The sequence below is a fragment of the Uranotaenia lowii genome, chromosome 2 (assembly GCF_029784155.1).
Source record: "Uranotaenia lowii strain MFRU-FL chromosome 2, ASM2978415v1, whole genome shotgun sequence".
Lineage (NCBI taxonomy): Eukaryota > Metazoa > Arthropoda > Insecta > Diptera > Culicidae > Uranotaenia > Uranotaenia lowii.
The window spans coordinates 393,829,731-393,845,055 of record NC_073692.1 but is presented as its reverse complement, the minus strand read 5'-3'; the positions used below and the strand labels follow the sequence as shown (position 1 = coordinate 393,845,055).

Below are 15,325 nucleotides of genomic sequence, written 5' to 3'. Positions count from 1 at the left end.
TAAAAGCGATTACCAAACATTTGAAATTTTTTTAAGGTATTTCGCCTTAACTCGTTTGTTATTATCCGGAGTAAAAAACAACGTAAACAACGATTACTGATTCTGGATTCTAGGAATGTTTAAAATTCCAATACTTTTATAAAAAAAATAACAAAATCTTATCCTTTAAATCTTTCAAACAATCTTTCTTAAACATTAATTCTTAAACAATCTGTCCTTTCGCTTATCACCCTAATCTAACAGAACACCTGATGGAAAGCTCGGGAAAAACTAATGACTACTTTCCCCCATTCGCATCTTTTTCCAGGATCGGCACGTTAAAAAGAACGGCGATGGTCAGCCGCTGGTCGATTCGTCCCAGGACTACGTGCTCCTGTTGGGCTACGAAAACCAGACGCATACGGTGCTGCGGTTCAAGCGAAAACTGGACACCTGTGACGTGGCCTACGATGTGCCGATAACGGTAGGTAGACCATTTCTGGAGGGTGGATTGGGTGGATGTGGGTGGGAAATTGTGTCGGCATCCATTGAATGAAAGTTGCGGGGGCAGTCGTATCGTGTATGTCGAACACCAACGAAAACATGTGGCTTCCGGTTCGCTTTAATATTAAAGTAGGTGCAGTTCGTGAGATCAAAAAGTGAAATAAAAATAATGACACATTTGTCACTTTGGTTTAAGATTGTAAATATGAAATAGGATTGTAGAATTTTATTGGGATTCCAGAAAATAAATAAGAAGTTCATATTGCAGATACTGAAAACTCAAGAACCGTTCATGTGTTGAAGATAAAACCGGGCATGATGATGCATGTGAACCTGAAAATGGGTTTTTAAATATGAATTAGGATCAACCCACCTAAGAAAAAAAAATTTATGTGCAATTTTGGCGTAAAAATTTTCAAAACTCAAGCTTATCTCAAAACATTTGGTTTGTCCAGGAGCTCATTCATGTGGATTATCTGCAAACAAGCTTGATTTCAACATGCTATGAAGCCAACGAATAAAAATATATTTAAGTTGTCATCTCATTTTACTTCCCAGCAAACATAAAATCGGATGACGAATGATAGATCAAATCGTTAACAATGTTAATGTGAATCGCAATTCCTATAAAATAAGTAAACGATCGTAAAAGTGGTTAATTAATCGAATATGAAAAAAAGTTCGCCATGTTTTCAAATTTGTTCTTCAGCGCGGTATTCCAGTGGAAAAACAATCTAGCTGTTCTCTCTACAATAAGCAGTGAAACAAGATTACTTAAAATCAGATGGCTTATTTGGAAAAAATGTTCAATGAGAGAAGCAGCAAGTATTGTCGCTGGCAACGATTTGCATGCATGGAAAGCAAAACTAGCAAAACTCTCACGCATACTTTCAGGATGTACGATTTTTTTTTCTCGAGGGATTTTAAGCATCCTTATGGCTTATTCATCCCGAAGGATGTACGAATAAGGTGTTGAATATCGTCCAATTTGGATGGTTCTCATCGCTTAGACCAGAGTTTAAAATAATGTGTGTATATTTCCTCCACTTTGGTAGGTAAATGCTATTTTCGATTTTTATGCGATATTCTGAAAGGTTTAAGATACGTATTACAAATTTTGTTGAGAAATCCACCTACAAAAATGTTTGCTGAGATTCATTATTAACTTGATAAAGTCTTTGAATAGAGAGGTGACCAATAGTCAACCAAAGCGATAACCTAAATATCTGTGGTTAGTAGACAGCTTAAATAATGCTTAAAATCAAATTTCAGAATTTATGTTCACCTTTTAAAAAAAATCTGGCCGAAGATACTTTAATATAGGGAGAGTGCGAATTTTGAGCCATGGATTAAATAAAGATTGCCAAGTTTTTTTCAGCACGTATCATATAAAATCCTGGCAAAATCTGTGCAAAACTCAACAATTTTTTAACTAAAATCAAAAAAAAAATTAAAAAACTTTTTTTTCAAAATTTATGAACCTAAATTGCTTAAAATATTGGAGCGATAAATAAAATATTTAACAACACCAATTGTTTTTGGTTTGATTTGCAAAATAAAATGTGAATAAATCCGGTCTAAATCCGGGCCTTTTTTAGTAAAATCCGGTCAACCGGGTCTAACTCCCAGTTTTGTTTTTAAATATCCGGGCAAACCCGGTTAAAACCGAGCAGTCTAGCAACCTTTGGTTAACTTGAGTAAATTAAATATCTTGGAAATGTGTTGAGATTAAAATTTTATTCAACTGTCATCGTCAACGCTGATCGTAAGCATACTTTCACATAAGTAGTAGACTTCTGTTCATGTACGCATTTTATGCTGCGTTCAATGCCTGCGGAACTTAAGTTTTATATCCAAAATAATTTTAAACATACTTATGAACGTAGTTAAATTTAGCTCTTTAAAATCAAAAAGCTTTTTAGTGGAATATCAAAATGTCACTTAAATGACAAGAACTCCAAATAATTGGCTATGAAACAAATTTTTTGAAAGGTCAAGTTATGATAATTCGCTTATCATAAATTGACCTTTCAAAAAATTTGTTTCATAGCTAATGATTGGGAGTTCTTGTCATTTAAGTGACATTTTGATGTTCCATTAAAAAACTTTTTGATTTTAAAGAGCTAAATTAAACTACGTTCATAAGTATGTTTAAGCTTATTTTGGATATAAAACTTAAGTTCCGCAGGCATTGAACGCAGCATAAAATACGTACATGAACAGAAGGGGATAGAAATCAGTTTCTTAAAATATGGTAAAAACGTTCATAAAACACACCTTCAGAACTTTGCTAAAACGTTAACGTGTAAAGATTGTGGAAATACATCAATGTCGTATTTAAACTCAGTTTTTTTCATAACTTTCACAATTGAGTTTTTTCTGACATTTCTCACACACATTTGTTCAAGTACTGGTACAAGAACATAACAAATCACCTTTGAAAATTTCAGTACATACATCGAAGGTTTAGCAAGCAGACAAAATGCTCGATTTTATGGTCAATGATTCCAAAATTGAAATTTACATTTAAAGTTGCAAGTTTCAACAGTTATTTTTTCATTACAATTTCAAGTCTTAAAATTATTGTTTTGTAATACTACATTTCTGCTCCCCAAGATCCACTTATTACAACTCCTCATCCATTTTTGAACCAACATAAAATTCAACGATGTAATTATCACACTATATTAGCTTCAGAGTTCACATTCGAAAATATTTGCATTGAAATGATCCAGAATTGTAGTGAGTCTAAATGTTTGAAGAAACTACTAAATAGATGTAATCAATGATATACAGCACTCGTTAATTTATCTGACACTTCAACCGAACAAGCTCGGTTATCGGACGTTTTTGAGAGCTGTCTCCAAAGCCAGTTTTTCTAAGTAATCGGACGTTTCGTTGAAATAATTCCAAAATTCAATTTTTTTATATTTCTCAGACATTAATCAGCTACAACGCTCCAGTTTTCTGACATTCAAAGTCTAAGAAAAAAAAAATCCAAAAAACATACATTGGTAAAAGGACTGTGGAACAGCTAAAGAGTTTTCAAAAAAAAAATTTGCTTAGTGTCCAAGAAAGCTGAAATTTGAGGGATATATGTTTTGAAATAAGTTAAGATCAAAACCACAAAAAATATAAAAACGTGGTTCAAAAATGTACTTTTCTATGAATAAACCATCAAAATTTAGTGGTGATAAGGAGTATTAAACTCTCTGCCAATCAAACAGATTTATACATACATACATCAAAATTGTTCACATCACAAATCACATAAGTTTATTTTTGAAAAAAAGGATTGGAAAGTTGATGTAACTTGGCGCAATTTGGCATCTTTAAACTTCAAAAATGCAAAGTTAAATATTGAAGCGCAATTTAAATTACACCCATAGAAACGGTACGAAATTGCTTTTCTAGTGAAAATAATTTTATTGTGGAAATTGTGCGTTAATATATTAGAATCCACTGCAAAGTTGAATTCAAGTTTGAAAATCTAAAAAATTTGCAAATTGACAAAAAAAATCGAAAAACAGCTTCTTTTGAAAATTCGTCATAAATTCTAAGTTTTTTATTTTGACAATTTCGGAATGCAAAAATATGCCAAATTACGACAACTTTCCAATCCTTATTTCTAAATTTATCTGGTGTGACTTAACCAACTTTGATTATTCATTCATTGAAAAGGTCGGTTCTTATACCCCATTTTTGCTTTTTTTTGGCAATTATCCTGAAAATTTAAAAAAAAATTCCTTGAGCGCAAAATGTAGCTTCTAACTTCAGTACATTTAGTGACATTTAGTGATTTTTTTAGTATTCCTAAGTTGATTTTTATTCTATTTTCTGAAACATTTGTTATAATGATTTTTTTTCTTAGACTTCGAATAACGGAAAACTGTATTATTGTAGCTAAATATTGTCCAAAAAACATATTTTGTAAAAAAAAAGATTGAGGAACAAGATAGATGAAGCAACTCTTAGCGAGGAATGTCAAACTGACACTCAATGTTTAAAGGAAGTTTTTTCTGTGGGCTTTCAGAGTGCGTTCATGAAAAAAGTAACAATGCAAAATTAAAGATTTCAAGAATCTATTGAGGGTCCCTGAAGATTTTTATTATTTGTCTGAACCCCAAAAAAGTTGTGTCATATTGACTCTAAAGAACGGATGAGGATTAATGGTTTCTTAGGGGTCGTCTGTGCTATCAGACAATATTGATGTTTTCCTATAATTGTTTTCCAATAAATGAGCTTCGAAATGCCCAGATTTTGACAGGTTTTTGGGTAAAATTGTTCGGAATTGACTGGCCCGGATTCGTTTTAGAAAAAAAAACTATTTATCTTATTCAAAGAGTGGAAGACAAATTTTTTTTTTGAAAAAGATAAAATTTTCAATTGAACTCTTTCAAAATATTGCTATAAAAACTGGAACATTGAGTATTATAACATTGAAAGGTGATTTTTTCCCGTACGGTTTGAGTTTCGACAGTTTTACCACTTTTTTCATTCGAGTTCCTAATTATTATCTGGAATTTCAATGTACAATGGCATCGAATTAGCGAAAGATATAGATTTTTATAGAAAGATACAAATTATAGATGCTCTTGTGCATATCATATTTGTTGAATTTTTGATAAAATCAGTACTCTCCTTCAAAAAAGGCGTCAAGTCTACGTTGCCCCCACTCATTTTTGACATTGTTTTATTTTCGGATGGAAATGCAAGAATTGAGGTAACAAAAGTTGAAACAATAACATTTTATTGCGGAATTGCAAAAAAAAATTTGATAAAAACATTTTCTTTTCATATACGATGAAAGAAATATATTCAACGAATTCCGGCAATATGCCCATTAGAAAAGTGATATGGAAGATACGAAATGATAAGTGGGCAGATTAAGTTAGTCACATTGAAGAAGTACAATTTAGATGTTTTGAAAATATAAGTATAAGAAAGGGCATGCAAACGAATGATCAAACTAAAACGATCTCAAAAATCTTAAAATCATGAACTAAAAATGGCCCAATAGTTACGCTACTGACACTTTCTCTGAGCCAGAAACAAAAAGAAGAAAAAAATTCATTCTTAGCTTAAAAATCAACCACCAAATATAGGGATTTTTTTTAACATTTTATGAAGTGTAGAGAAAATATCAGTCTACTAGTTAAAATGAGAGAATATCCAAAGATTACTGGATTTTACCCCCGTATATTGGACAATATTAATTTGCGGTCAGTATGCTTTGCTTTAATTTTACTGAAAATATTATCCATGCTGTGTTAAGTTCCATTTATTCGAATTTTCGTAAGACAACGCACAATTTAGAATTTTACTATTAATCAAAGGTTTGAAAAACCTCTTAGCTGAATGAATTACTTTGAATTCAGCTACAGTTGCTGAATTCAAAGGAATCTTCGGCTACTTTGAAATCTTAGAATTTTAAATTTTAAGATACTGTCCACTCAGAAACTTTTTGTTCATAAGATAGTATATTCATTCTGCGTGAGAAAGTGAATTATGAAATATTGTTAATCGATTGCGAAAAATTACAATTTGAGATTGAACAAAACTACGATTCAGTCAATTGTCAGCTCATACATTTCATCAATGCAAGATCGACCTTGAACATGACTATCTAATGTACAATGTCATCATGATAAGTTCTGAACCACGAGCTTCAAACCACCACTCTTGACATAATTGCAACCCAACATCGAAGGGATGCCGTTATTAATTCCTGTAAAACACCTCACCGTCAAATTCCTCAACCCCATGAATGGAACCACCTGATACCCGGATAGAAAATCAACTGACTTTGCAGCCGGCAAGTAGTTTCTTGGATTTGTCGAGCTAAGCAAATACAATGGAACCGTCGTCGTGGGTTGATTACTCTCTGGCAGAGCCGCTGTTAATATGTGCCTGTACCTGCTTCGAAAATTTCCAACGAATCTCCAGAGATAGAGATCGGAGCCGGAAAATGGTGCTAGCGACGACGCAAGACATTAATTAAAAGTTGTCAGATAGCAATTTTCGCCGAATCATTGAATCCGCCAACATTGCGGAGCTGATGCTGATGCTGCAGCAATTCATGTTTGTCTTTGTCAAATCTAGCATGTTTTCCGAGATACCAGCAAGGGAGAAAGCTGCATCTCGTATGGAGACTTCCCTTATTCAAGTGGGTTGTAATTATCTTTCAATCAAACATTGAGGCTGCTCCAATAACGCGCCAAGTAATCATGGTTTTCATTTGAAGAGAGAGATCTGGTACAAAAAAAAACTATACTTACAATTAATTATAGAAAGTTCGTCAGTTCAGGCCTAGTAAAGTTTAGCCACATAAAGAACCGTTCTGATGTGAATTTTAAATCACTTTTCTTAAAATAATTTCAAAAAAAAACTAACTTAACTCTCAAGAGAAGGTCATGAAAGATTCAGAATGACCTCGTGATATCTGCAAAAGTATGACATCATTAATCATAACAGAACCAGCAAGCTGACCCAGCCCCTTGAAGGCTCACAGAATCCAAATTACTACACGGAAAGAAGTAAAAAAACCTAGAGGAAGTTTGGCTTAATGCCGCACTATCATCATCGTCGTCGTCAAACATCAGTTCTCGACCGGCCTCCAGCATCCTGAAGCAACTCAATGCAAAAACGTAAGAAAAAAAACTCAGATATTATAGCCCCCTACATGATTAGGGGGCTGTCTACTTGGAAGCGCTTCATTTCATCCCACATATGTACCCACCAAGTATGTTTGCTGATGACGACAGCTCCTAGAGGCTTTGCGAGGAAACTTGAAACCCATCTATGATCCGCGGCAGAAGATGGCTTCAAGTGTATTCTTCGCATTTACAAGTGCTGTGCTCATGAGCCGCGCACGTATTTACTTACTTATTATTGCACACTTTTTTTGCTGTTGCTGCTGCTGATGCAGAAACTAGTTATTCTAGGGCAGTGGTTTTCAAAGTGGTCCCTACCGCCCCCTTGAGGGCGTTGAGAGCTTCCAGGGGGGCGGTGAGCTCAATTTTGAAGTTTGGGGGGCGGTGTAAGGGCTCAAGGGGGCGGTGAGGTCGTAATTTCCATTTTCACAAATCACAGAACAACGTTGATTTGAAATAACAATGAGTAAATTCAATGCAAAACAACGAAATTACGTTAAAGAACTAAACATCAAGTTCAAGACTAAAATATCTATAATTTCACAAAGCTGCAAGCAAATGTTTGATCCTTTATCTCAATAATGTCAATTAATGTCTAAAAATGCATTTAAAATATTTTTTTTTAATTGTCACAGATTTTGTATACGCTCTTACATGATGGTTTTGTTAGATTATTTTGGGTTATGCTGAAAAGGATAAATTTTAAATGGCTTGATTTTTAATTAATTTTAGAAAGCTTGATAATCTTTAAAATGTATTGTCTTAAAAATCTGCTAAACCTTCGAAAAAATCTAAGTTAAAAGGCGTAATTTATGATTTAATGATAGATTTTTTTGAAAGAAAAAATGAAAAAAAAAATCAGGAAAGGGAATTTTTATTATAAGTTCTTATAAGTATATTAGTATCACTAACATTGACGCAATTCAGTTAGTAGAATCTAATTTAAACTTAAAGAACCGTGAATTCTGCATAAATTGAAAAGGATTGAAATTCAGATATCAAGAAAAAATACTTTTTTTACGTTATTCCACCAGCTTAACAGTAGTCCGTTTGTATTCAATAATTCAAATCAATGTTGACTATAGAATTTTGTCGAGGAAACTTTAAATGGAATTAACTGTTTACTGGAGGTTTTAAGCAATATGATGCCCTTAGAGAAAAAGAGTATGAGTGCATAAAAGCTTATTTCTAGAAAAACGCGTATGTTATGTTTGGAGGCCTCATATAAATTGGAATTAATTTTGAGTAAAATCTTGCAACAACATATAGCTGAAAGCTAATGGTTTTTCAACGATTAAGATTAACATTTTTTAAAGATTTTCTAAAATTTGCCCAGGGGGGCGTTTAGCTCGACAATTTTTCAAAAGGGGGCGCTGAGAGAAAAAAGTTTGAAAACCACTGTTCTAGGGGAACAAATGAGTGGCTCCGGGGAATGAGTTACTTCGTGGTGAGCATTAGCTCCCACTTTATCTGGGTCATGTCCCACAGCAATTTTGCCATCGAGAAGTATGATTACCCTGGCCTATAAAGCTTCTCCTAAGAAGACATATTAGCAACGTGTCATTGCACTGAGTAATATAAACATAAACATTGATTAGTCATGTTAAATATGTTACTTTTAATTACTAGAAGATTGTTTCTGGTAATAAAAAAAAGTTAATTACAATATCTTAACCAAACTAAAAACATAAAAAAGCCAAACTCAGCAGTAACAACGATTTACGTTCTTCAAAACATAATCCTCTCTCAACATTTGCTCTTAGTCTCATTATCTCTTAATTTTTCAATTATTCAATTTATGAATTATTAACTGATTAAATTTTAAACTTCTCCAACTTTCTTAGTTTCAATCTTATAATCGCTCATTTTCTCAATCTCTCAGTATCTCAATTTCACAATCTCTCAATCTCTGAATCTCTCAATCTCTCAATCTCTGAATCTCTCAATCTCTTTATCTCTCAATCTCTCAATCTCTCAATCTCTCCATCTCTCAATCTCTCAATCTCTCAAACTTTCAATCTCTGAATCTTTCAATAGTTCAATCGTTCAATCTCTCAATCTCTCAATCTCTCAATCTCTCAATCTTTCAATCTCTCAATCTCTCAATCTCTCAATCTCTCAATCTCTCAATTTATTAATCTCTCAATCTTTCAATCTCTCAATCTCTCAATCTGTCAATTTCGTTATCTCTCAATCTCTCAACCTCTCAATCTCTCAATCTGTCAAATTCGTTATCTCTAAATCTTTCAACCTCTCAATCTCTCAATCTGTCAATTTCGTTATCTCTCAATCTCTCAATCTCTCAAAACAACTCTCAATCTCTCAATTTCTCAATCTCTCAATCTCTCCATCTCTCAATCTCTCAATCTCTCAATCTCTCAATCTCTCAATCTCTCAATCTCTCAATCTCTCAATCTCTCAATCTCTCAATCTCTCAATCTCTCAATCTCTCAATCTCTCAATCTCTCAATCTCTCAATATCTCAATCTCTCAATCTCTCAATCTCTCCATCTCTCAATCTCTCAATCTCTCAATCTTTCAATCTCTCAATCTCTCAATCTCTCAATCTCTCAATCTCACAATCTCTCAATCTCTCAATCTCTCAATCTCTCAATATCTCAATCTCTCAATCTCTCAATCTCTCAATCTTTCAATCTCTCAATCTCTTAATCTCTCAATCTCTCAATCTCTCAATCTCTCAATATCTCAATCTCTCAATCTCTCAATCCCTCAATTTCTCAAACTCTCAATCTCTCAATCTCTGAATCTCTCAATCTGTCAATCTCTCAATCTCTCAATATCTCAATCTCTCAATCTCTCAATCTCTCAATCTCTCAATCTCTCAATCTCTCAATCTGTCAATCTCTCAATCTCTCAATCTCTCAATCTGTCAATCTCTCAATCTCTCAATCTGTCAATCTCTCAATCTCTCAATCTCTCAATCTCTCAATCTCTCAATCTTTCAATCTCTCAATCTCGCAATCTCCCAATCTCTCAATCTCTCAATCTCTCAATCTCTCAATCTCTCAATCTCTCAATCTAACAATCTTACAATTTCTCAATCTCTCAATCTCTCAAACTTTAAAACTATCAGTCTCTCAATCTCCAAATTTCTCAATTTCTTAATCTCTCAATCTGTCAATTTCGATATCTCTCAATCTCTAAATTTTTTTATCTCTAAATCTCTCAAGTCATCTCTTAATAACAAGATTATTAATTTAACTGAATAACCTACCTTTTTAAAATTAGGAGGAAAAAGGTTCTATACAAAATTATCATATAACCCTTTTTAAGGAGAGGGAAGTGGAGAGGATGTAAGGAATCTCATACAAAATCAATTAAAATTACAACATAAACTGAAAAAAAAATTGAATTTGAATTTTATCTTTTTTTGACCAATCCAGAAAATCTTATGTAACATTTAAGACAACTCAAGCAATTTTCAAATGAAATTTATTTGGTTTTGAACCCACAGGACTTTGTACGAAACGAAAAAATCAATGAATTTTGCGACTTAAACTACTTACAAAACGCAAACGTTTCCATACATTTCAAGTGTTAATTTTTGCATTTAAGACACTACTGAAACCATTTTCCCCTCCCCCTTCAAAATTTCCAAAATCCGGAAGAAGGAAATATATAAAGAATGAAGTATTTTATGGAAATTTTGGAAAATTTATCAAATATCCGGACGAATGCATTAGCACAAAACAAATTATGGAAGATGGTAGTCATATAAACTTTTATATCCTTTATTTTATTGAACTTTCCGATAAAAAAAAAAAATACTTGACTTATGGGTTTTGTGCAATGATATTGTATGCAATTTTTAAATTGCGACCCAGAGATGGGTCTTGACTCAAACATTCAATCAGCGAAACTTTTTTTGTAGAGAAATGAATCCAACTGTGTTAGATGAAATTTCAGGGACTAGATAAGAGAAAATCGATGTTGAAAAACATGCAAAAAAAAATTTCGCCTTGTCTCCCGGTAGGACTTCAACCCACATCTTGCGCCTCTCCGGGGCCCACGTATTAACATTTTACTAAACAGGAGACCAACCTGGCGTATGAATATTATACTGGTTGAGTGTCGATGTCTATCGGAATGAAGGAAATAGTTCTCCCATGTGATCATAATCAATTTTCTAGGTCTTTTTCTATTCCCATCATTTTCATCTTACGGTAGTTGGAATCAAGTGTGGACATTTTTAAGCACGGCAAGATTTGCATTGCCTTCTCATATCCTGCAGAATAGAAATAGACCAAGAAAATTGATTATGATCACATGAGAGAACTGTTCCCTTCATTCCGATAGACATCGACACTCAACCAGTATAATATTAATACGCCAGGTTGGTCTCCTGTAGTAGAATGTTAATACATGGGCCCCGGAGAGGCGCAAGATGTGGGTTCAAGTCCTACCGGGAGACAAGGCGAAATTTTTTTTTCGCATGTTTTTCAACATCGATTTTCTCTTATCTAGTCCCTGAAATTTCATCTAACACAGTTGGATTCATTTCTCTACAAAAAAAAATTGTATGCAATTTTATTGCATACAGGCTTTCATGCAATTTATCCCAACTTATTAGTTTTTTGCATAATTTTTTATTGTCCCCCCTTCTTGCGTTGATCCAACTCCGATTGACAAAAGAAGATTTTGAAATTTGTTCCGACCTAATTTTCGACTAATTAAAGCAAGTTTAAAATAATAAGCTGATTAATTTCAATTGAAAGCTCCTACCCTCACATGAAGCTATGGACTATACTAATCGAAGTTTGTGAAAATTCAAAGAACTAGAAAAATAACTAAGCAACAGTCATCATTTTTCCAATTTGGTGCTTCTCGTACAGATCAATATTGGAGATGACTGTATTTAAACAATTTTGAGGAAATTTTATCAAATTTTGTTAAGTCTTGAATCTGACAGGAAAAACTGTTTTTTTGTCATTTATAGTAGAACATTGTATAAAAAAAATTATGGTTTCCATAGAAAATCAAAGTTTAGACTATTAGAATAAGATGGTTTATTACATTGATGAACCTTTTGCAGTTTTTAAACGGATTATTGCAAGAAAAATCAATTTGAATTACGACGCAATGCGAACAAAAATATTTTGATCAATTTGGAAACACAAACATCACTTGCCTTTGAAAAGAAGGAACTTATATACAAAACAAATGTTGGAAAATCTCGTATAACACTTTTTAAGAAATTTTCTTCAAAGTAGTAATTCTTTCAAGTTTTAAAATAACTGATTATAGGAGTTCTTATTTAGTCATTTCGTTACTGAAACAAGAATAGGAACAGCTGTTTCTCGGTAACAACTTTAATGAATAATATAATTTTATTCTTATTGCGTTGCCCGAAATATTGAGCTGAATTTTAAAGCTTTTCAAGGCACTGAAATTAATTCACTGAGCAGCTAAGCCAAAATTTGGTATCATTTTATTGTTTACTAGCTGATTGCTCGGGTTCACATAAAATATAAATCGAAATAAGTCGCTTGACTTTTTGAAATTTTCAAAGCTTTTCGTTCATCATTATAACAAATTGGACCATGTTTGGCCATGTGAGCTTTGTAAGTTTTGTGAGTCTTCTTAAAGTTTTAATTGGGATTATTAGCAAAGTTTATCGTTTTCATATGATTGAATTACTAATAGTTTTTAGGTTTGCTAATAGAAATTTGAAATAATTTCTCTTGTATGCTTATCCATTCTATCACGAAAAACATTTCAATCTAAGGTTGCCAGGTTGCCCGGATTCATCCGGATTTGCTAGAACATTTGAATCAAAATTTGAGGTAAGTCCGGTCTGGCCCGGTTTCCCGGATGTTGTTGCAAATATCCCGGATTTTGCCCGGATTTAGTTACATCATTTTTATAATGAAACATAAACTGAGATTTTATAATCATTATAATTTTCATTTTTACATTCAAAAAGAAGTTTGAAATGGCAAGTTTTCGAGATAATCATGACCCGTGTTTGGAAGCTTGATAAACAATTTAAAATCTGCTGATGTGGTTTGTTGAAAAAAAAATTTGCAAGAATATTTTTCGTTATTTTTACTGAATAATTCCGCGGTTTTGACCAAGTTTGCCCGGATATTGCCAGGATATCGGTTTGAACATTTTGAAATCAAATGCTGGATTCAGTCAGGTTTTTTGATAAAATTGGCTAGATTTTTCCGGTCCCGATACGGCAATTTTGGCAACCTTATTTTACACCCACCATTTTTAAGGAAGCTTGACTTGAATTACCATTTTTTTATCAAATGATAACATTTTTTTATCTTTTCCATGGGTTATCTAGTGAAAATCCCATGTATTAAGCTTGTAAACAGATGTTAACGACCTCTTGTCAAAATTTCCTCGTAGAATGGAATACCCATTTAAGTTTTATTTTGTACTTAGAAATTTCTAAATAGATTTCCGCTGAAACCTCTGCATATTTTCAATGTACTTTTTAAGTTTTCTTATTATTGGATGGTAGAATTGAGCACATCGATGATCAATAATAACTAAAAATTTAAAAATTTACAACTGAAATTGAATTGTACGAAACTAAAAACTTCAGTTTAAACTACTAAAAGCCTCATACGTTGGAGTTTTTTTTTTTTTTTTTTGTTTCGATTATAGTCGTTTTACCATCTTTATGGCATTCGCGACTTTATCAACGTTGCAGTTGGCGGATCGTTATTGAAAAACTATCCGGTACAACTGTGTTCGATATTTACTCTTGGGCTCGAACTCGTGGACATCGGCTCAGGAGACAACAGACTTGCCAACTGAGCTATATCACAAGCCAACATACGTTGGAGTTGGTTTTAATTTTTTGCATAAAATGAACGTTTGATTGTCTGATTCCTATTGTGAATAAAATTCCTACACGGCAATCAAAGTGTTGAGATCGCAGACTTGAACCTACAACCCTTAGTTTTATTAATTGTTTCTCTATGAGAAGTTCCGAAAATTTTAAAATTAAAATCCAAATAGTTATTCAACTGAAGAAGTCAATTCATAATGAACATGAATTAATGTATCTATACTTTACACACTGCATATTCTAGTAGATTCTCAACCACTGTTCTTCTCAAAATATTTCTTACAGGCGAGTAGTTTTTTTTTATCCTAAATGAAGGCTCATTATTGCAATCAAATGCCTTGCACCGGTACCACGTGCTTTGAACAGTAGAAGAAAAAACACCCGCCAAAATTTCCCATTCAAATTTTTTATGCTCAGTAAGCTTTGATTTGCTTTCCAGTACACGTGAACTTTGGATGGTCGTTTCTAATGCCTGGCCCATGGTGATGGTGATTGGTGAAAACAATCTCGCCAAAGGAAACGAAATTCGGTTGACAAATGGGTGCCATGACTTTTGGTTCGTGGGAATAAAACCGTAAGTTGTATGGGAGGGTCCCTTTTCTTAGGTGGGAGGGGCTCAAAACTATTACCTCGACCTTTCTCATGTCCGTTTACATCACTGTACCAAATTTCAAGCTGATAGGTTAAGCGGTGTGGATTAGTATAAGGTGCATATATCTATTATATAAAATTCTCTTGTAACGGTGTTTGTAGTACTACTCCTCCGAAATGACCCAAACGAATCGAATGAAATTATTTTTAGAATATTCTGTAGCCATGCGAATCGGTTTATATCGAATTAAAACAACACAAAATCGCATCAGTTGTTCGTAATAATTAAATTTGTAGTTTTTTGAATGAAATAAAAGTCATGGCTAGCATTTTTTTGAGATTTTTTTTCCTTTGGGCGGTTTGTTTTTCGTCTCCAAGGTCGAGGCGTCGCGAGCAGACGTCGTTAGAAGATAGTAACCGTGGCATAGCATACTGATCAGTGAGAATATTTTGGCGCGTATTTCTCAACCAAGCATATTTTCAATGCAAGTGGTGGCGGTATTAAGCCTTGATGTGATTTTTTGTTCTTGATTCCTAGCTCATTTCTACAGCACATGGTTCGAATGACGCCAAGATGTGACTCAGGTTGACATTTTGCTGATCGAATAAAACATATAATATTTGTTTTGCCAAAATCTGAAATTGAAAAGTCGGGCATCCATTTTTAGAGATTTTCTTTTCTTCGAGGGGTTTGTTTTTAGTCTGCATGGGCGAGGCGTCGCTAGCAAACGTCGTTACAAGATAATAGTAACCAAAGCATACTGTTCATTGA

General features: G+C 33.4%; 1 protein-coding gene across 1 annotated transcript in view; it reads left to right on the top strand.

The window, feature by feature from the left end:
• Positions 1-298: 298 nt before the first annotated feature.
• Positions 299-15,325, top strand: part of LOC129749241 (MOXD1 homolog 2-like) — a gene marked incomplete at its 5' end in the record, with an annotated part of 126,920 nt that continues 111,893 nt past the window's right edge. Inside the window, one exon of the mRNA XM_055744178.1 lies at positions 299-463. Coding sequence (XP_055600153.1) covers positions 299-463 — 165 coding nt within the window. The remainder of the gene's footprint in view (positions 464-15,325) is intronic.